The sequence below is a fragment of the Trichechus manatus genome, unplaced genomic scaffold (assembly GCF_000243295.1).
Source record: "Trichechus manatus latirostris isolate Lorelei unplaced genomic scaffold, TriManLat1.0 scaffold00039, whole genome shotgun sequence".
Lineage (NCBI taxonomy): Eukaryota > Metazoa > Chordata > Mammalia > Sirenia > Trichechidae > Trichechus > Trichechus manatus.
The window spans coordinates 3078280-3102204 of NW_004443975.1; the positions used below are offsets into that span (position 1 = coordinate 3078280).

General features: G+C 39.5%; 2 protein-coding genes across 2 annotated transcripts in view; both read right to left on the reverse strand.

Annotated features, from left to right (window-relative positions):
* OPN3 (opsin 3) overlaps nt 1-14477 on the reverse strand; it is a 39612-nt gene extending 25135 nt beyond the window's left edge. The window contains exon 1 of the mRNA XM_004375853.2: nt 13938-14477. Within this exon, the coding sequence (XP_004375910.1) occupies nt 13938-14304 (367 nt within the window). The 5' untranslated portion in view covers nt 14305-14477. The remainder of the gene's footprint in view (nt 1-13937) is intronic.
* On the reverse strand, nt 3227-12276 carry CHML (CHM like Rab escort protein). The gene has a single exon (XM_023730875.1). The coding sequence runs from the start codon at nt 10128-10130 to the stop codon at nt 8163-8165; it is 1968 nt and encodes a 655-aa protein (XP_023586643.1). The 5' UTR covers nt 10131-12276; the 3' UTR covers nt 3227-8162.
* Nucleotides 14478-23925: the final 9448 nt, after the last annotated feature.

Here is a 23925-nt window from a genome sequence, read left to right on the forward strand (position 1 = left end):
GGCTACAGAGCTGAAAGAGATCTTCCCCTAGAGCCACTGCCCTGAATTCGGACTTCTAGCCTCCTGAACTCTGAGAAAATAAATTTCTGTTCTTTAAAGCCACCCACTTGTGGTATTCCTGTTACAATAGCACTAAGAAATTAATACACTCAATATATTAAAAATACTATCATTTCTACTTATAATGAACATAAAAAATATTAATGAGATATTTTATATTCTTTTCTCATACTATGTCTTTGAAATCTGGTATGTCTTTTACACTTACATCTCGATTCAGACTAGCCACTTTTCAAATGGTCAATAAACACGTGGCTAGTCGCTGCCATATTAAACAGTGCAGCCCTAGAGAAACTCTTGTACATTAGGTAGAAGGAGACATGTACAAGGATACGCTTTGAAGCATTGTTTATTACAGTGAAAAATGGGAAATAACCCAAATAGCCATCAAAACAGGGAAATAGGTAAATAAATGTGAGCAAAAAGATCAAAGCATTGCCTAGATTCACCCTAAATTCGTGCCCGTGGCTACTCTGGGAGGGAAGAGACAGACTGGGACTGGAGAAAGGAAATACATAGACATGAATTTTATCTGTAAAATTGTATTTCTTTACAGATAGATAAAAACAACTACAGAAATATTAATATCTGTTCACTCTGGGTGGTAGATACAAGGGCATTTATTGCATTATCCTTTGCACTTTTGTGTATTTAAAAAAAGTTTTAAATACCTTACAAAAGGAAAATAAAAATTCATTGAGGATGGGGAGGTAGCAAAACAAACAGAATGGGGACACTCGGGTCTTTAATCATACAAAATTTGGTATAAACTCATTGCACTTCTATCCCCAAGGATTCCTATTTCTCTAAAACTACAAAATGCCTATGGATTATATCCTTTTGATTGAACTAAAATTATTTATCTTCGTGTTAGTTTGTTAACCATGCGCCTGAGTCCAGAAGTTATTCCCTCTTCCTTTGACATGTGTATCATTATTTATTATCATTAATAAATAGTTGTTCATAAAGTGTATTAAGGGTTAAATATATATTTAACTACAAGCAAATGCTAAAATCTTAGGATGACAGTAGGAACTAATAAATACGTATAAAGAGATGAAGCTCTTGACATAAATACCAGGATAGAGTTCATTTTGATTTCAGATGTGAGCTTAAAAAATCAAGTCCCTTCTCCCTCTTCCCATTTTAATTATACAACTTTAATTTATAAGATTATTTGTTGAAAAACAAATGTATTCTAAATTTCTAGAAGCCACCACTTTTAAAATAGTGATTTTTGTGTTACATACTCTTACTGTAATAAATAACTCTCTTGAGATGGAGGCGAAGTGAGAGTTGCATTTTAATTCTTATTAATGGATCCAAGTCTTATTTACAAAATGGACATAAAATACCTGCCTTTTCTTACCTTACATAGTTGTCCTGAGGATCATATATGAAAATGTAGTTGTCAGGAGAAAAAGCAGCATTCCTACAAATGCTGTAGCAAAACTGCTCTCATAATATCGAAGATATAGTCAAATTCTTTCCGTTGAATCCCTCAGTCCTTTGCAGTACACAAAGCTGGAGGTATTGCGCCCCCTGCTGTTGAAATGTGATTACATTTGGTAGTTGATTAAAAGGAAAACCACTATACTGGAAATAATACCTCTCTATAGTCAAGGTAAAAATGCTAAAATCAAAATTTAAAAATTTTCAATGAGGAAGCAGCTATCTCAGTATAACAGGAACTGCCTTCTTCTTGTTCCACCAAGATAAAGGTAAATAAAACTAATCCTAATCAGAATTCAGCGGTCTTGAAACTTTATTATCTGCTTCTGTTTTTGATTTTTCACCTTGCTCACTCCCTAGCCTCAATGCCTTGGGCTCCTGGGACCCAATCTCCTTTACCTTCTCTTTATTCTTCCCTCCAGGCAAAAGAGAAAGCTTCTGATTGTCAGAAACTTAATTAACCGAATGCTATTCAGAAAATGTTAACTAATTCAGCTTTTAACTTTTAAGCCACTTGTTTCCAATTGTGTAATGTTTTGGTACACTTTGAAGGAATATCATGTGTCAACAGTGATTTCGCTTTTGTCTTTCCAATTTTTTATAGAGGGAAGTGTGATAGGTAGATACCTTAAATTCTTATTAAGATAAAAAGGCATGTCCTCCAACAGAATGTTTCTCAGGTTCAGAGGGCCTGTCTTAATTCATTTTTGTATTTCTAATTCTTAGAACAATGCCAATCCACAGGCCACAGTACGTTTGCTGAATTCCAGCACCCTGATTTGGATCTTTCAGGCTGCTGGAAGAGTCTGCCAGCATCCCCAATCCCCTGAGATCTGTCCTTGGCACACGTCTCCCTTCAGACTCTCCTTAGACCCAAGCTTGGTCATTTCATCTCCTTGGTCTCCAAGACTCCCAAATAAAGTGTGTGTTCTTGGATTAGGGGTTATACTTTAATCAGTATGTAAGGTCTTCATGTTGATGTCTTGCAGCACACTGCTATTATATCTATTATTTGCAGCTCTGGTTCTGAGGTTTCTGTAAGAAACAAAACTGAACAAAAAAAACATTGTCATAATATACCTCTTTCCTTAATAGAGGCATTACCCTATTTTAATAGGAAAAAAAAAAGTTAAAATCTAAATCACACTAAAAGAAGAAAGCAGAAGAAGGAAAAAATAAAATAAAAAGAAATTTAAATAGCGCTCAGGTTAATGCTGGGCAACCCAGAAAAGATAACACTGCAAAATCTATCTTGATCAAGAATTCATTCCCTTCCAGAACTGTAAACATTTTCACCACACACTCTCGCAGATTATCTTTTCGATTTAACATTAAAATATGTATTTCTTCATTTAAAGTAGAATTTTAGAAGTTCCAAGAAATCAATAATTTTCTCACCAATTCAATAAATCACTTTACCAATTAATCTTTTATTTATTACACAATTCAACATTTTACAGAAAAAAAATAAGAACCCCTTAAAGTTAAGCTTCAGTTAATTACATCTGTGCCTTCTGATTCTTTTCAAGGTAGAGACCTGAATTTTTACATAAATATAATTAGTAAACATAATAATTTATGTTCTGATTAACATTTTTTAGTTTCACTTAAAACATTTTTGCATACAATTTTACATATATCAATATTATTTGTTATATTAAGTCTTAAATAGCAATATACCAAAATTAACTTAACCATTTCCCAATTCTTGGGCTTTTCAACTTTTTTTTTTTTTGTTTTTACTCTTATGAATAGAATTGCTAAGCATATCTTTGTACAAGTAGCTTTTACTTTCTTTTAAATATTTTCTTGGGCATCTACTACTCAAAATGGGTTAGTATGTCAAAAGACAGATCAATTATAGCTTTATTATATTCTATGTAGTTCTTTGAAAAGACTACTAATATACAATTTGCTACTGATATGAGGACACATGTAACTTTAAATGTTTGCTATTATGATAGTTTTAATTTACATTTTTAATGCTAGGAAATCTGAGTATCATTGTAAGAATTCATTTTTATTGGTCTTGTCTCACCTGCATGCTATGATTTTATAAATCTGCCTAGTAAAGAGTAGAAAACCTTATGGATTTGAATCCATTTTTAAAAATATATTAAGCACTTTATTCAGGTACAATGCAAACAGCACTTTTTATTCCATTTATCTTTTCGTCTTCTTCCTGTCAGGAGACATTTTTATTTTGCCTGTAGTTGATCTCACTATCACGTCAGTAATGTTTTTCGATTGCCGTGAAGTATTCTTTGTACTACCATTGGGATGAGAATTCTAGTCTTCTTTTTTTTTTTTTAACTTTTATCATTAACATTTTAACCAATTTGGAAGAAACTGTTATCATATGTTAAAAAAAAAAAAAAAATTAAATCGCTTTCCGTAGATTCCGACCCTATATTTCATATGTAAAGTGTATCTAATTTCTTTTTTCATACTAATATCTGGATAGTCTTTCCACCAGCAGTTATTAAATATTTCTTTTTGATTGGTTTATTACTACTCTTAGTTAAACTTTCTATTCAGCACGTAGAAATTTTAGAACCACTGCTTAACAGCATGTTTTAACGATTGGAAGGACAAGGCTCCAATTGTTTTTTCCTAATTTAAAAAGACATATCTATGTTTGCTTGCTTATTTTTTCAAATACAATTTATCACAATTTTGTCAAATTACAGTAAGTATCCAGTTGGAATGCTGAATGGAATTGTAGTATATCTATATACTGTCACATTTGGTATTCCTTTTGAAGTGATTTCACATGTATTATCTAACTTAATCCTCACAATAATTCTGTAAAAATTATTTCTACCTCATAGATGGTGAAATGGAAACTCAGAGTGATTTTCCCAAAATTATACAACTGGTAAGTAGTGGAGTGAGGACTGAATTCTGATTTTCAGACTGCCCAGTTAGTACTTTTCCATTACACTAGATGTCTCACACAGGAGTACGGCCATCTTTTAAACTTAGTTCCTCCAGCATGTGGCACTGCTTCTATTTAAGCACCATTCTTACTTTACCCCAGCACGGCTGCACAGCTATATACTAACACTCAAAGACTTTTTAAATTGTAGATTTTCACAATCGAAATCTAGAAATAAGACTAATTTTTAAAAATTTTATATTCTGCAACTTCTTGAATTAGTCTTTTATTATTAGTCCATTTATGACACTATAGATTTTGCTAGTTACAAAGTCATCTTAACAGAAAATAATATTTGTGACGCTTCTTTCCATTTCTTTCTCATTATAGGTAATGTTTTATTTCTTCAACCATGTATAAATAAAAATGGTACCAAGATTGTTTTATTTCTGCTTGAGAAGTGGTTCTTACATGTTTCCCAATAGGAATGTTACTGGCTTTAAGTATTTACTTATTACACTATGGGAAAAGTCTATGAAATCGTTGTTGTTCGCGTTAGATGCCGTCGAGTTGGTTCCAACTCATAGTGACCCAACGCACAACAGAACAAAACGCTGCCCAGTCCTGTGCCATCATTACCAGAGCTAATTAAGTCAAAGATAAATAGTGAATGTTATTGGCATTTTAAAAATTATGTTATTAATATTTTGGATGTTTACCATTAGTTCTGTTGACATTGACTTAACGGTTGTTCTCTGAACACCAGCCTTGTAATCCTGACTCATAGTAAACAATTATTTTTATTAGGTGTCACATGTTTGCCAATATTTTCTTTTGCATTTTGCATATGTTCAAAATGAGACCCTTTTAAAAATCTGCTTTGCCTCAAAATGCAATTAGTAGTGTACGTCCTTCATTATACACAGATATTTATTCTTTGAACATTTGAAAAAGTTCACCAGTTAAGTCCATTATGGCCAAATTCCAACTTGACAGAAAATTAGACTATCCTCTAGATTTTTAAATGCTTATTGGTTATAACGTTTTTCATTTCTAATTTGTTATCTTGTATTAATTTAAACAAGAAAGTAACATTCATTTTGTTAGTTTTTTAAACAACTCTATTTGGGACTAGTCTAACACTTTTTACTTCCATTATCATTAGCTCTACTCTCTTTTGTAACTTCTCGCTGTTCCTTTCTCAATTTCTTACAAATGATCTGTGATGCTGAAAAACTTTTCGGTAGGCCTGCATTACCTTTACCCTCTATTTTATATAATCACCTTAAAATTTTTTTTTTCATTTTAATTACTTTTTTTTTTTAAAGTCTACTTCAAGCATTTCCATTGTTCTCATAGGTTTAAGCCTTAGGTCTCACCCAATAACACTACTTTCCCATATTCAAACAATACATAAATATCAATACCAATACATGACTTCTCTGCTTTCAGTAAGCTGTAATTACTGAAATCTTTCTTATCTCACTTCCCTCAGATAGAGGGGAGAAACAAAAGACAGTTTAGAGCGTATTTCAGCCTAGTAACATTTGTATTTTTTGTAACACAATCTTCAGCTTAAAAGATACATTATTAAAAAAGCATTACTTTGTTAAAACTTAGCCAAACTCTACTTCAATGAGATCCTTGGCTCTAATATGTGTATATATATTTTTTAAAATTAATCTTAATCTTCACATATCTCTAATCTATAATAAGCTAAGAGACCAGTGTGGGGTCCCCAATGTCTGTCTACTTTTCTTCACCAGCAATACTAGATTCTGATTTTCCTAAGTACCTTTTCCTTCTCCTGTAGTACTGCTACTCTTCAAACAGTGAAAGCGGAAAAATCAAGGGTTTTTGGAATCATGGACACCTGGCATTGAATGTTGGCTCTGGCACATACCAGATATTGAGCAAATAATTAAGTCTCCATTTCCTCTCTGAAAATGTATGCAATAATATCTGCCTGACAGGGTAGTTGAGAAGCTGTAATGAGAAAGCATAATACTAAGTGCACTATGAGTTGGAGTCAATTTCACAGCAGCAGGTAAAATAGCACATAATAAATGGTGTGTTCCAGAGAACAACTGTCATTATAGGCTGGCTTCCTATAAGATTGTCAAGCTCTGCCTGGGGAATGGGAGTCCCTGGATGGTTCAAATGGTAAGCTGGCCACTAACCCGAAGGTTGGAGGTTCAATTCTACCCAGAGGTGCTTCGGAAGAAATGCCTGGTGGTCTACGTCCAAAAAAATCAATCACTGAAAAACCCTATGGAGCACAGTTCTACTCTGACACACATGGGCCACCATGAGTCGAAATCAACTCGACAGTAACTGGTTTTGGTGCCTGAGGAATGGAAATGGACAAAAAATGGAGGTTCACCTCTTCCGGCAGCTCCACACTTTTTCAGTACTGGAGTGCAACAAGTTTTATGACTTTTGGAGGTTCTGGGGAAAAAAGTTTCTATCCTCTAGGTATCAGCCAGGAGATAGAAGTGATTATAAAGGCTATGTTACCTAGCCTCGTGGGGTGAGACACAACCTGAAGGGTATGTCAAATGCTCTCTGATTCACTGCTACAGTTTTAGTTAGTGCTGGTAATTAAAGTTGTAAAGTCAACAAAGTTATACGTTTCATTCTCACTGAGAAACCTCAATTAATCTTTACCAACCAAAAAAACCAAACCCATTGCCATCGAGTCAATTCCTACTCATAGCACCACTATAGGACAGAGAACTGCCCCATAGAGTTTCCAATGAACGGCTGGTGGATGTGAACTGCCGATGCCTTTAATCCCAGGTTCAACATGCCTCAGTTAATTTCTCCTTAGGAGTTTCAGTACAGCCACCATGAAGTATCTTTTCTTGGAGCATTCTCCCCTGCCCCTTCTTGGCCTGGGTTACCTGTTGGAAATTCTTTTCTTTTGAGTTGGTCTCTCCTTCTAAACTTCATGTTAGAGCAGGGCTCTGCAAAAATTTTCTGAAGTATTAAACCAGAACTAATCTTATCCTCTAACTTCTCTCTGGAATGAACCTCTGAAGAATAAGCTCTTCAACCAGTAGTTAAATTTGCCGACTCTTTTTGTAATATGGAACTGACTCAGTCGGTTACCAACCGTCAGGCTGATGAATTATACTGAAAGATGTATTTTAAACCTCAGACCTTCACAAAGGATAAGAATCACGCAAGGCTAATCGTTTAACAATTACAGACAAATGTATTTTATCCTACTGGCACTTGCATTAGTTGCTACTACCACCGCCACATCTACAAGTCTATATTACATATAAAAAGACCCACATAATTTATCGTGTGCCTGTTTCACTATTCAAATATCTCCACAGAAAGTACATGTGGTAGGACTTGTAATGGTTGCAAAAGTATTTGAACTATTCCTTAGATATTATTAATTGTTCTGTAGACAATGATAAAATTTGAAGATCACTGGATACAACATTACCTTCCTTTAAGCAGAGCTCCAAATATGGAACCCTCATATACATATGCAATACAAAAAATAAAACTAACACTATTTAAGTTTCTGGATCATGGAGCCCATTCTAAAACAAAGAGAAGTCCAATAATCAACAAATCAGCTACCGATAGATTAACAAAGACATCCAATGACTGAATGTCTCATAGAGCATTAAAGACAACATCTGCATTGCATTTATCATATAACCACTTCTAATTACTCATATGGGAAACTGTCCTTTAAATGAGAATATTCGGATGTCAAGATGAAAGCCCAATGGAGAATTTCCAGTTTGGTCTAATTTTGAAGGAGCTTCCCTGGACTTTCTAGGATTTCGCTTTCCTCAGAGGATTCTAGTTCAGCCACTATTATATTATTGGTTCCAGGAGGCTCTGGTTGCCTATCATCACCATCAAAGATAATATCTTCTGGATTTGGAGGTGGGGGACAGAATTCTTCACTTGGAAAGATCTCATGGAAAAGTGTTTCAGCTTGTTTGACGGCATGCTCATTTCCCAGACCACAGTCAGGCCCAGAACAGACATAAACGTTGGAAGGTAAGTCATTATATGAGCTTCTGCTGATTCCTGAGGAATCTCTCATATTAAAATAAAGAGCCCACAAGAGTCTTGGCTTTTCAAGTTCTTCCTTGTCTATTTCTGTTTCAGCATATGGGGTAAATAATTTCTTAACCACTGATTCTAAATCTTCTCTTGCTGTTTTAGAAGAGGAACACGTCAAATGCACCAGATAGGTGTCTTTCATGCATGTCATGGTTGAAGAACATAATTCGGTGACTCGAACAGCACAAGCCCCTGGTTCTGCTGGAGGCACTATCAAAATAGAAATCTGCTGATCTGAATCTGTCTTCAGTATAGACTGATCTGTAATGAGCACTGCCCTAGACATCTGCTTATACTGCACACTTGAGCAGGTTTCCTCAGAAAGGTAACTATCCTCCACAATGAAATACTTAGCATTTATTCTCTGGCCAAAGTGATCTATAATTGCCTTACATCTTCCAGATTCTTTGTCAACTACAAGGCATTGTACCTTATGGCGAAGGCAATAGATTCCACCAAAAACTGCACACATCCTGCAGAAACACTGGGGAATTTCTCCTTGGCCGTACAAGGGAAATAAGAAGGGAGTGTTGCCAAACCGTCCAAGACACCGAAGGAAGTTTTTTGTTGCTTTAAGGCCATCTACTGTAGTGCAAGACGATTCTGATGTCATTGCTATTGAGTGCAGTACAAAATGTTGGAGGCTGGGAGTTAATTTTTTAGTTTTTAAGTACTCTGAAAATGAGCACTGCTTGAAAGCTTCATACTCATCAGGATATTGTTCATAGTCAAAACAAAATGTAAGAAATTTCATTAGCATTCTCTTTTCAACCATAGTGAGTTCTTTGCTATTGAAGACATCTGCTCTGGAACAAGGCACTTGTTCAACTTTTCCTTCCCAAAATGCAAGAATCCTAGTGACGTTTTTAAATTCTGCATATCGACTAACATTTGATTTGATTAAAAGGTCAATTAGCAATCCTTGAGAATACAGTAACTTTGATACCAAATCGATATTAAACCTCCTGCCTTCTTTAACTATCTGAGAGTAAGTAATCCTCTTTCTCTTTGGTTGATCTGTGTTGACTTCTTCTACAGGTTTGTTTTCATCTTTATCTCCATCTGAAACTGTGTGAGCACAAGTTCTATCTCCACAATCCTTTTCTTTCTCCATGGTTTCCTCTACATCATTCACTTCTAGTGAAATCTCTCCACCACTTTTTGAAGTGTCTTTGGCAGGCATTTCGTAGCTAGTAACGTGTACTGGGTGCTTGTCTTCGCCCAAGCATGCAGAATCCAGAGGTTCAGTGAGGGTACTAGATGCCACTGAGGAAGGATTTTTCAGCAAAGCACCTATCTCTTCAACACTGTCATCCACATCCTGACTGGTGTAACAAAAAACTTCCACATGTTGAATGGTTTCATCCTTCTTGCGAAGAGTAATGGCTTTTTCTGTTTTGTGGATCAGGTCTTGCCATGCAGCTGTACTTTCTTCCCCATCAACACAGTTTTGCTGATATTCCTTCAACCAGGATAGCAATCCTGAAAAGCTGAAGCTAGCCCAGTTCCCGCCATAGTAACTTCTGAAGTCAACATGCAGAACCCTCTGGCCACTTCTGGAACTTGCAGCTGCAAGGATGGATTCAGGCAAACCTGTCCCTATTATAACCACATCAAACTCTGTGGGGAGACTGTCTGCCATCCTGGAAGGCAAAGCGTCTGGTGACAACTGCCGATGAAGGAAACGTGTACAACTCTAGGATGAGGGCTCAGCTGAGGTGTGACTATGCTGAGATAAAATCTCTCCTTGTGATGTTCCAGTTCATCCCAGAGGCATCAAGCTTGCAGGTCCTAGCTGTTTAGTTATCACCCTTTTTAAATATATATTTTTTCTTATAGGTCAGTAGCATAAAAATATGATAAAGTACATCTAATCACTCTTAGAATACTAAAAGTGATGTGTGGTTTTCATTCCTGTATTTCATTTTAGCAGTGAATGTCAAAATGTATCACATATGCATTTGTGACTGGAACTCTTCTCTGAAACAGGAAAATTCAAGAAAGAATACAATTGTAAACAATATAAAAGTAATTTCATTCAACAGCGATTACAACTTGTTATCTGGATAGAAACCTCCTCTAAAGCAAGTCATTAAATGCTTTCTCACCAGAAGACCTTTTCAGGCCCCAACCACCCACGGGACCTTATGGTAGCAACATGAAAATATGACTATTTTGACTGAATTAACCAGTCAGGTTATCAATAAAAGATGAATCTGTAAATCAGTAAAACAACTGGCATTTAAAAATACTTTGGTATATAAAAGAACAGGCCTACTGGGGAAGATACTTATTTGTAACAAATCTTTTAATATGAATACACATATACACATGCATGTTTTGTAGAAAAGGAAAATACCTAGGCTCACAGGTTAAAATATCTTAACATAAATAACTTACACCTACTTCTAACATTTGAATAGTATGACTTTGTGTTTCACCAGACTTTGGCTCTACAATCCCGAATCTCTGTATTCCAAGAAATAGCCTCTGTCTAAACATCCTCTGCAAGACTAGTACTTTTTTTATGTTCTTGGTTTTAAGGGAGTGGGAGGTGGTAGTGACAGAAGGCGCCTGTTAACTTTTGGCATATGCCATGTGCAGAACACCTGTGATGCAATAGGTGTGGCCAGAGGTCGAACAGCCAAGGGGCTGAAGGGCATACTCATCTAAAATAAATCTTTACAGCAAAGCAGTTTTTACCTCCCCACACCTATGCATGAGGGCTGCCCTCTACACACTACGCTGCACAGTAAGAATCAGAGTGCTCTGAACTCTGATTTCCCTTTCTGCTTAACCTACTGAAATCTATATCAGTACAAGCTGGGCCAGCCTAAGCTAAGACGACTGTCTAGTCAAAGCTTCTGCCTCATTCCCTGAGAAACCAGAACTGCACATAGTATATAAGTAAGTATGGTTGAATTATTCATTCTGCCTTCTTTCAGCAGGGTGTGAAGAGACAGACAGAATCCATGACGGTATGTGAAGAAGAGTGATTGTAGTATGTGCTTATTCTTAGCTTAGAGGAGGACAGTTAAGAGCTGAGGGTGGAAGTCAGTAAAGGAAGAGGACAGAAGCCACAAATGCTAAAACAAGGCACCTTTTAAGCTACGAAGATCAAAGGAGTCATCAAAATACATAGCCAGAGAGACCTGAGAGAACATTTAGCTCAACTACTCCATAACAGAGATGAGAAAACGGACCCCTGGTGAGTTTAAGTGACCTGAGAAAATCACACAATTCATTAGCCACAGAATCAAGAGCAGAATCCACCCTCATGCCATTAGGCCACTAGATTTTTCCACTATATCAGGCAGCCTCCTCAGATGCCTCTGGGGGCTGAGAACAGGGTGCAGCCACTTCCAGCTTTTTTTCTCCATCCCTCTTCAGTACTCCATGGCTAGTTAGTTTTGCTCAGGGATAACACCTGGTGAAGCACCCTCCCTTTCTTCATCTTTAACTCTAATCTAGAAGCACCATCCTTTGAATTTACTCCAGGCAAAGAAATCTGAATCTTTACTAAGAACTTTTTAAGCTCCATCATAACCCCACTCTTGACTTGTCTCCCAGGGTTTAAACAAGCCTCGGAACCTCTTACTCCAGATTCCCCACCTCTAATCTAAAAACAGGGATGAAGTCATGGTTGAAAGCACTGACCAAATGCCCAGAAAAACAGAGCAGTTCTCAGGTAAAATACCGCAGGATGAACGTTTCTAGCACTCTTAGAAAATCACTTGATTGGGATGGGCCTTGGGAAGGGAAGGTGAAGGAGGCAAAAAGGAAGAGAGAGGAGACAGGAGGGTGGGGTAGGCAAAGGGAAGGGGTTGGGGAGAGGGTCCGTGCTGGTAGTAATAAACAACTCAATATGCCTTTGCTTTCAAACTACCTTCCAGGCACAGAGTTAGCCAGAAATAGAATTTCCCAGCACAGATAAGGTACTTTGTGGAAATAAGAAATTTCACGTCTGTGACCAAACACCTGTTACCCATCCTTGAGGGCCATTATTATTGACACTTTAGGCTTGGGCTTGAATCACCCTCTTTACAGCTTAGCCCTGACTTTAAAAAAAAAAAAAAAAAAAAAAGAAAGCCTAATAGGTATTTTTAATTAATATAAAGAATTTAATCACATAGCCAGCTGTATCATCACCTACATACACTTACAGCCCCCTCCCCAAGTTGCAAATCTTTGTACAATTGAAATTCTCAGATGAATGCTTATTGGGGAGTGGGGAGAGAATGGTATTAGAATTACTGAGACAAAAATTAATGAATTCAAAGTATCAAAAAATGAATCACAACAAACATCTTATTTGGGTTTGTCACAGCCTATGAAACTGGTGAGCAAGAAAATATTTCTGATGATATTACAAAGATTTTGTTCTCCAAAACCTGCCAAGATAAAAGCAATCATGAATTATCAATGGATTTCGGGATAGAACAGGAACTTTAACACCTGAAAAACACACATTTCTATCTCAACTCATTGTTCAAATAAAATTGCCAGAGGGCATCCCAAAATAATTTCTTTCCCAAGCTTAGAAAATCGTGTCTTCCACTGAAATGCTGGGTTGATCATCCTTAAAATGTCAGTGTTTCTGTGAGATTTAATTCTTCCATGGGGATTAGAAGTATTGTAGAGATAAATTTTCAGTTAACAATCAAGTCGTTCTGCTTTAATGAAGTCTACTGGTTGCACAGCTAATTATTTGTTCATCTGAGTTGGGATTCTCACCTTAGATTTTGGTGTCATGGAACCTATAAGGAGGCAAATATAGTAAAAAAATAAAATAAAATAAAATAACGGATAGGGCATATGCTAATTTGCATTCTTGAGGACCTGAATGAAATTGTGTCACTTCCTAGGAAGCATTCAAAGGTTTACAACTGCTAATGAGCAAAAGAGAAAAAAAAAATTACACATCGCTGCTATTTTAGGCTTCTACCTTTCATTTTAGGGGAAAAAAATAGTGTATGCATTAATTTTCTTCCCGTCACCCTCGCCCCAGCTTTCACGAGTTAATCACTTTTTTCCTTGAATCTCCTGATTCTACTTTCCTCAAAGTACAAACGCCGTCGTTTAGTGCCCTGTTGAATTACTGTACGAGGTGAAAGCAGAGAAAGGAGATGAGCTTCACAGCGGCTGGCCGGAGTTACGGAGGGACTAGGGCTAAAAGAGGAGCAGGAGATGAAGACCTGCTGGGGTTTAGGGTCCACATGGGGGGAACAGAGAGGTGGTCAGCGCTGGGTGGGACGAGCCGAGGGAAGGAGGAAGGTGGGCCGTGCAGCCTGGGGTCGTGGGGCGGGAGGAGAGACGCGCAGGGGAGGCTGGTGCCAGGGGCGGCAGGCAGGGCGAGCGCGCGCGCCGAGGCCAGGCGGGAAGGAGTTGAGGTGGGTTGGTGACACTGCAGGGAATGGGACGTTTGCTCCCTCCTCCCCGCCCAACTCACCGAAGAGGCTGCTGCTAAACCCGTCCCACACGCAGCCCACGGTGTCCCAGACCCAGCCGTTCCTCAGGCAGGACACGAAGGTAAAGGTGACTCCGAAGAGGGACACGAGCAGGTCGCTGAGGCTGATGTTGACCAGGAAGAGGTGAGTGGGCGTGCGGAGCCGCTGGAACTTGTAGTACAGGACGAGCACCAGCAGGTTGTTGCCGACACCCAGGAGCCCAATGGAGCCGACCAGCAGCGCCAGGCGCTCGTAGGTGTCCGAGCTGAAGAGGGGCGCGGGGCTGAGCGTGCCCGCTGGCCCCGCGGTGCCCGAGTCCCCGCCGCCTTCCCACAAGTCCTGGCCGCCGCTGCGGTTCCCCGAGTACATGGCCCGGAACCGGCGCACTAGGCGGAAGCTGGTGCTCAGCGTCCGCCGCGGCCCACGGAGCGCTCAGCACTGGGTGGAGCTCGGGCTCCGCCGCCGGCTATGGTCATTGCGTGCTGCGGAGCCCCCGCAGCCGCGCGCCGAGACTGCCAGGCGTCGTCCGGGACCAGCCCGGCCCCGCCAGCTCCGGGATCCCACCGCCCTTTCCGCCCGGCACGCCCTCGTCGTCCCGCCCCATTCCTGCGGGCGCGTCCCCGCTGCCCCACCTATCCAGCGCGTCCTCGTCTCCCCGCCCCTCCGCCGGGCGCGTCTCCGCCCCCCCCTCGACGCGTCCTCGTCGCCCCCCATCCCTTCGAGGCCCCTCCCCCCTCCCCCCAGCTTGCGCCCGTGTGTGTGCACTGGCATGGGGGTGATCCGCGAGGATAGGGCAGAAGGAGCAAAAATCAACCGCAGTGCCTCCTCATACCCCATCCCCGCTACCCACGCTGAAAGCCTCGTGTCCATTCGCACGTTCACCTCTTACTTATGTATTCATTCATTCATAAATATTTATGAACCCTACCATGTCCTAGGGAGAGGGTTGGATGACTAGGCTCTTCTCCTCAGGAAGCTGTAATAACCTGATAACAGTCCACAGCGCCCACCCGCATCTCATACACTTAATGTAAAAAAACGAACAAAAAAGCCTTGAAAAGCTTGGGGGTAGGGCGCCAGCCAAACGCTCTACAAATATGAAAACTGAGGAAGAAATAGGTAAATTAATAGAGAGATGCCTCCCTGACTTCTTGAGAGCTGGAAGACTTGCTCAAGGACTTCTTAAAGAGTATATACTGCAATGGCGAGGGGATAGGATGCTGGCCACCCTCAGAAAGTTACAGGATAACAGAAGAAAGGAAATGGCATAGAAGTGTGACTCAGAAGTTAAGCCCAAGCTAGATCCCAAGACCTGCCAATGCTGTCCTTCCTGTCCCGCTCTAATGTGGTGGTCCTGTTAGCAGGCTAAGTCCTTAACTGGCAGTGAATGTCCGGCTGTGCCCCCAGAGCTTCCAACCTAAATTTACCAGTATAGAGAGGCAGGTGCTTTATTTAGAACAGCACACATTTTAGATTCTGCCTTTTTCCCCAGTAGCGATTAAAAATATAGTACAAGTGAAATATAGGTTGTGAACGTGATCACACTCTGCAGCGGCGGCTTCTGCCTCGTGGCTGCACAGTCCCTAGCAAGGCCCCAGAGGAGGACCCGGACGTGAGCCAGACCTGCAGACTGTCCTCGGAACTGTGACCAGCACAGTGTTTGTGGAAGGGCAAAGTAATCACCCTCCAGGAGGGTGTTTACCCCTCTTACCTCTGTTCAAAAAACCAGTAAAGACTGACTAATCAATGAATCCCCATTCAAAACTCCCTGAAGACAGAATCTACTGGGCTTGGGGTCAGCTTTCTACCCTGGCTTATTGAATAATAGCTTAGGGTGCTACCCTCAAAACCTTTTGACTTTCTTTTAAGGATTTTCACCTGTCATCTATGAGACTATCTAACCCATGTATCCCCTTAAAAATATTTAATGTTATATTCTTGATTTGGTCAACGACTGAACAAGTTCAGTGTATTTAATGTCCACGTGTATTCCAGCATAGTGCCTAGTCTACAATAAATTCTCAATAAATATTAGTTGAGTGAATGAATGGAGAAGGACCCACTATATTTTTTCTGAAATAGTCATTCATTCATTGTTTGGTGCTGAGTCCCTGCCCTCATGAAGCTTACATTCTGGTGGTGATGGAGGAGCAGACAATAATCAAATAAAGGCCAGACCACCACCTGTCACAGAGGAATAATACCAGAGCATGAAGAAGAGTAGGAGGCTTTTGACAAATGTTTAAGAATTTTGATAGAATTATTTTTGGCAATACTATGAAATGTTGAGGATCTTATGCTTGATAGAAACAGGCAATGATATCACAAAAATGATTTCTCTTGAAATAATAATATATGGTTCTATTCAATTTCAGAATTATCTAATGATAGGATAATGGTAAAACATTACAACTTTAAAAGCAAGTGCAAATTGTGCCTGCATCTCACGCTCTCAGAGTAGAAGTAAACAGATGTAACCAATTTAACCAACAAGCTGGACTTGACAGGGTGCAAGCAAAAAAGTAACTTTACTTTTTCTCCCTGGCGGCACAATGGTTAAGCACTCAGCTGCTCGGCTCTGCTGAGGAAAGACCTGGCAGCCTGCTCCTATAAAGATTACAGCCTAGAAAACCCTATGGGGCAGTTCTACTCTGTCACATGGGGTCGCTGTGAGTCAGAATCGATTCCACGGCATCTAACAACAACAATAACAAAACTTTTCTGGTCACTTTCCATTAGTATAAAGTCCAGACCACTGAAACTTGACAACTCATCTAAAATTCATCCCCCAAGCCCCCTAAACTAGAGAACTAGAACCTACTTTAGGCCTGGAGAACTTCTTGGGGCGGGGTGGGGTGGGGAGTCAGAAACCAAGAGACAACAAGGTTAGTTTCTCCCATTTCCTTGATCCACTACCTGTAGATGTGGCTCTGGGCCCCTTCTGGATTGCCAGGAAAAAGCTTCATTGATTGCTAAAGTTGTCATCTGGTGTTGGTACTCTCTGATTGTAGCAAACTTTAAATGCTAGGTTTTTGCTTCTAGGGTAGTTTGTGGCTTCTCCAGAGAACCTGAGGTCACTGGAGCTCTTTCTCCCACATCTCCCTCGACCTGGGCAATGCCTTCATCGACTGGCCGCTTAGGTCTCCCCCTTAGCCCCCTGCTTAGAATCCCTATAGTGTCACTGTAAGTTGGAATCAAACTCGATGGCAATGAGTTTGGTTTTCGGGTTTAGTCCCTATAGGCATTCTTCCCCAATGGGGTGCCTACCAAGATGACCCACTCTGGCTCCTCTACTCAGGGTCTAGCATCTGGCCTTCTGGAAATATCCATGCACCACTGACCCACCAAATTCTGGAAGTACTCTGCTGCGGGAAAGTGGGCCAGCTCCAGTCTGCTGCCTTTAGACCCCCTTGGGTAGAAAGAAATGGAGAAAGGTTAAGGCACCTTGACTACTCTGACAGTTCTCTCTGAAGTGCTCACTAAGCATCCCTTTGACCTTCTCTAAGTAGTTTGAAGGCGAATGAGCTAATGCATACAGAACTAGTTTCCAGTGCCTCAGCATAGCCTCCCTTATGGACTGTCTAGCACTTTTCCTTTAGAAGTGGGAGCTCTTCAAGTCTACTGTACTGTGGGACCTCTCCAAGGCAGAAGGCGGTCCATTTTAATATCCTCCTACACGAAATCATTAAGCATTTTAACTACACTGTGCTCAAGAGCAAGTTTCAGGCAGGACTGGGCAACGTTGGGTTCTAAGTCACCAGGAGTCAGAGCCAACTGGACGGCAACTAACAACAACACTCAAGCATTAAATCATCAAAATCTCCGTATGCCCAGAAAGCCCTTTGCAAAGTATGGGGAGACGGGCAGGACGGAGAAAAGGTTTTATCTGCCGTTTTTGCTTAGAATAACTGATAACTCCTAGCCTTTTACTTGTCAGGTATGTGTCAACTGAGATGTAACTCCAACCCTGACTAAATCAAATAATCTCCTTCCCAGGGCTCAGAACACATTCTTTCTTGCTTCTCTAACCTTGGTTCCTGATGAGAAGCAAAGAGCCCTTACAGAAAATCTCTCCAAACATATCTACATCTTTTCCTGCCTTAGGAAATGTAATTTTGTGAATGTAATCGAATTTTTTAAAAGAGGATCTGGCATGCCTTCGAATTCTGAATGTTGACTCTCCTTGTGCCCACGGATCCTCAGATGTAAAGGAGGTAGGAATCAGCTTAATGCATATACTGTGTACCTGTCCACAGACCCCCCAAAACACATAAATTTGTTTTACAAATTAAATTTCATGTATAACCTCACTCTAAAAAAGCAAAATTTGAGTGACCAAGGAGTTAAGGAAGAGTAAACATTCAATTCCTGAAGGAACTGGGTAGTTAGGTTATGATCAACTTAAAATATACTGTATAAATAGATCTACACCAACACCCATAAGTGAAATTTTGCTACAATTGGGACAAAAAAGAACATATACGTAGAACTTCCTGAGAGGGAAAAGGAAAAAGTAGGTTATGTACAAAGCATCAGGGATCGGAATAGCTTCAACAACAAATGCTGATCAGAATAGACTTCTTAACAGCAGCACTAGAAGCAAAAAGACAGTGGCACATCCCTTTAAAATATTGCCAGGAAATAATTTCCAGCCTAGAATTCTGTACACACCTGTCTTAATTATCTAGTGCTGCTGTAACAGAAATACCACAAACGGGATGGCTTTAACGAACATAAATTTATTTTCTCATAGTTTATGAGGCTAGAAGTCAGAATTCAGGGTGACGCTCTAGGGGAAGGCTTTTTCTCTCTGTCGGTTCTGGTGGAAGGTCCTTGTCTCTTTGAGCTTCTGCTCTTGAGCAATCTTTGTGTGACTTGGTATCTCTCTTCCCACATCTCTGCTCCTTTTCCTTGCTTGGTTAATCTCTTTCATATTTCAGAACAGATTGATTTAAGACACACCCTACACTAATTCTGTCTCATTAACATCATAAAGACAACCCATTCCCAAATGGGATTATAACCACAGGCATAGAGGTTAGGATTTACAACACATATTTTTGAGAGACATAATTCAATCCATAACACCACCCAAACATTGACCAAATGCGAGAGAAGATGAAAAGATATTTTCAGACATGCCAGATGTCAAAAGCTTATCTTCCAGGCACTGTTTCTGGACGTAAGCCACCAAAGAGGGAATAAACCACAGAAAAGAAAGATATAAGATATAGGAGAGATGATAAGGAATTCCCAAAATGATGGTGAAGGGTGAAGGGAGACTGCAGTGTGACGGTTATGCCCCCAATGTATAAGGCATCAGTCTAGACTGCTGTAGTGTGACTCAAGAGACAGACATGTGGAGGAGTGTCATTATCAAGGAGACTTCTGCTCTTGTTTCATCCTTTTATCTTGAAAATGGCTGCCTGAGCCTGGCCCAGGTTCTTAGCAGGATCTGGTAGGCCACCACCATGCACTGCTGAAGCTCCTGTCCTCTCTGTGCCCCGCTGCTTACATCAGCTGAGAATACTCATTTCACTCCAGAGGAATTCTTCCTCAACTTATCCTGAGAACTGAAGGTTCGTCATGGTGAACCCAGAAGCAGAAAATACAAAGTGATCTATTGCCCCAACAGGATTTCTGCCAGATGGCCTGTACCTGGCCACACTGCACACCTGCTGATGACCCAACCATGGGCCTTGTGTCAAGGTCTTGCCTGCTGACTTCTATATATGGGCGCTTCTAAATGCTCAGGGAAGCTGAAGCCAAACTATGGCTCAGAGAAGCCATTCCAGCTAGGTTTTTCTGCAGCCTTTCTCTAACAGTGGCAGTATTATTTCTTTCTTTACACAGCTAGGTTTGTGTTTGCTTCTAGATGTTTATATTAATCACCTTTCACAGTCATTTATATGTAATGAGTGATTAACAAAATAAAATATTTGATTGAGAAAAACAGATGCAAATTTTAAAAAGAAAAAATTATGCTTACAAAGAATATTAGAAATACGGGGACAGGTTTTTGAAACAGGACATTAAAATGTAAATAATGTGCACAGTTCTATTGAAACTGTGTGAAATATCAAAATATCCAGCCTGGGCCTAGAAGGCAATATTCTTAAAAACAAAAAACAAGTTTTGTAAGTGTGGTGGAAACATGGGTGATTTCTTTTAATGTTCTTTAATTTTCTGGTTGTATATTTTTGCAACTGAGAAAATACAAGTGCAAATGCATCCTGTAGCTCTATAAATGGCCACAATAGCTCTGAATTGCTCCACTGCCCTAATATGCATTTATTCCTGCTGTTTCCACATCCCCTCCTTCCACTCTCTCTTAGCTCACCATTTCACTGGGACAGGCCTTATCAAGGTCACCAATCATCCACATTCCAATGGTTAATTTTCAGTCCTCATCTGAAGTGATCTATCAGCAGTATTTGCCAGAGTTGGCTACTCCTTCTTACTTTAAAGGTTTTCTGTAAATATTTCAGTACGTAGTTCCTAAAATATAACACTATAGAACCTCAATACTGCAATACCGTTATCACATCTAAAATAATTAACAATACTTTTTTAACATCATTAACTATCTAGCAGGCATTCCAATTTCCACTTGTCTCATAAACGTCACAATTATGTCAATTTTTTGGTTGTTGAGTCAGTATCTAAATAATGTCCACACATTTTGATTGGTTGATACGTCTAAATTTCCTTTTAGTCTGTAGGTTCCACCTTCATCTTTTTTCCTTCTATGTAATTTCTTTATTGAATAAACTGGATTGTTCGTTCAATGGCTCCTCCCTTATTGAAACATATTCTTTTCTTGGCCTCTGAGATACTCTCTGAGATACCATGAGATTCTCCACCTACCTCATGGACCATTCCTACTTAGTCTCTTTCAGCTGTTCTTGTGATCTCTCTGGCCTCTGAAAGTAGAGGGCTCAGGGTTCAGTCCTCCGCCTTCTTTCTTCTTGATCTACATTGATCCCTGGGTGATCCCATCTAGTCTAATGACTTTAAAGACTTATCTAAATGCTGATGACTCCCAAGCGCCCCCTAAACCCTAGACTCTTACATCTATCAACATCCATGACTGTTTATCTAATAGACATCTAAAATTAACCTATCCCAAACTGAGCTCTTAATTCTACCCCTAAAATATCCTGCTACTACAGACTTCCTCCTCCAACGAGGTAAATGACTCTATCCTTTCGATTTCTTGGAACAAAATCCTAGGAGGATTGACTCCTCTTCTCACACTACACATCTAATTCATTAGCAAATCCTGTCACATCTACCTTCATAAAATCTGACCATTTCTCACTACCTCCACCACTAGTTGCCTAATCTAAACCACTTTCACCTCTTACCTGGATTATTGAAATTGCCACCTAAGTGTTTTCCCTGCTTCTACCTGTTCTCTCTTTCAGTTTATTCTCCAGAAAGCAATTCTTTTCAAAAGTAAGTCATATCATGTCACTATTATGCTCAAAAAATTTCTGTCTCACCCAGAGTAAAAGCCAAAGTCCTTACCACAGCCTATTAAGTCCTACCTGATCTGACTACCATGCCCTGCCTCTCTGACCTCATCTCGCTCCCTCTCTCCCCGACCCGCCATCATCCCAGTCATGCTGGCCTCTTTGCTGTTTCTCAAATATGTCAAGAACACTTGTATCTCAGGACTGTACACCTGCTGTTCCTTGGAACACGCTGCTACCATTTATCTGCATGGCTTGCTACCTCACTTCCTTCATGTTTCTTTTATTCTTTTTCTTCATAACACTTACACCTTATGACATAATGTACTTGTTAATTTGATTGTCTGTCTTCCCCCATTAGATTATAATCCTAAGAAGCTATTTTGTTCACAGCTGTCTCCTCAGTGCCTAAAAGAGTACCTAGCATAAAGTAGATGCTCAATAAATATTTCCTGAATGAGTAGATGGATAGGTGGATGAATCAATGAATGCATACATTAGAATTGTGGAAAAGGTGGTCCTTCAGATTATGTCACTACTCACTACTTTTTTCTTTAACTCCTCCTTTCCAGTCCACTGGTAACCTCCTTTTGTCTTTATGGATTTACCTATTCTAGATATTTCATGTAAGTGGGATCGTATAATATTTGTCCCTTTGTGTCTGGCTTATATCGCTTAGCATAATGTTTTCAAGGCTCATCCGTGTGGTGGCATGTGTCAGAGCTTCACTTTTCTTTATAGCTGAATAATATTCCATTGTATGTATACACTATATTTTGTTTATCCAGTCATCTGTTGATGGCTACTTAAGTTGTGTCAACCTTTTGGCGATTGTGAATAATGCTGCAATGAACATTGGTGTATATGTGTCTGTTTGAGTTGCTACTTTCAATTCTTTTGAGTATATATCTAGGAGTGGAGTTGCTGGATCATATGGTATTTCTGTTTAACTTCTTTTCTGATCCACCAAACTATTTTGCACAGGAGCTGTACCATTTTACATTCTCACTAGCAATGTGTTAGTGTTCTGGTTTTTCCATATCCTCCCCAGCACTTGTTATTTTTCTGCTAATGGCCGTGCTTGTGGGTATGAAGTGGTATCTCACTGCGATTTTGATCTGCATTTCCCTAATAACTAATGATGTTGGGCATCTTTTCATGTGTTTGTTGGTGATTTGTATATCTTCTTTGGAGAAATGTCTATTCCAGTCCTTCACCCATCTTTTAATTGGGTTGTTAGTCTTTTTTGTTGTTGAGTTTTATGAGTTCTTTATATATTCTGAATAGTAAACCCTTATATGACATATAGCTTCCATATATTTTCTCCCATTCTGTAGGTTGTCTTTTCAGTCTTTTGATAATGTTGCTTGATGCACAAAAGTTTTTAATTTTGATGAAATTCAGTTTATCTATGTTTTTGCTTGTGCTTTTGGTGTCATATCTAAAAACCTATTGCCTAAAAGAAGGTCCCAAAGGATTACTGCTATGTTTCATTTTAACAGTTTAATGGCCTTAACTCTTATATTTAGGTCATTGATCCATTTTAAGTTAATTTTCATATGTGGAAATGTGGAAATCCAGTTGTCCAAGCACCATTTATTGAAAGGACTATTCTTTCCCCATTTAATATCCATTGGCACCCTTACTGAAAATCCATTGACCATAGATGTATGGGTTTATTTCTGGATTCTTATTTCTATTCCATTGGTCTATATATTGATCCTTATATCAGTACCACACTGTTTATATTACTGTAGCTTTGTAGTACGTATTGAAATTGGGAAGTGTGAGTCCACTACTCAGTACTTTGAAAACTTTGAAGGGAAAAAAGAAGGAATAAATAGGAGATTTTTCTCTATATAAAATCTTATTTTGCTCTTCCAATAGGTAGTAGCCAGATCTAGACACCAAAGAGACAGAGCTGGAGCTGGTGGTGCCAAGCAATGCTGCCTTTTTCACCTCTGAATTCAAGGTCTTGCAGAACGTTTTTAAAGATGGACTACCAAGGGGTGGGAACGTTATTAACTGGCCCAAAGCAGAGGAAGTTGACTAATTGTTGCTAAAATATTAGACAACCTCTCCTTCCCATAAAAAAATTAAAGATCGGAAAACTTGAGTCAATAGCAAGTAGACTAAATCGGACTGGAGATTGGAATTAGAGAAGAGATACACAGAAAGGCCTCCATACATTCAACTAATGATGCCTTAAAAAATATTCCTCACAGTCAGAAACTATGCCTTCTCCCAGCACAACTGGACTAAACCAAAGCTAAGAAGTTTCCTCAATACAATCAAATACTTTGAGAGACAGAGTAGCAGGGATGCAGGGTCTGGCGACCATGCTTTCAGGGGACATCTATGTCAATTGGCATAACAAAGCTTATTAAGAAAATGTTCTGCATCCTACTTTGGTGAGTGGTGTCTGGGGTCTTAAAAGCTTGCAAGCGGCCATCTAAGATGCATCAATTGGTCCCAACCACTTGGAGTAAAGGAGAACGAAGAACACCAAAGACAC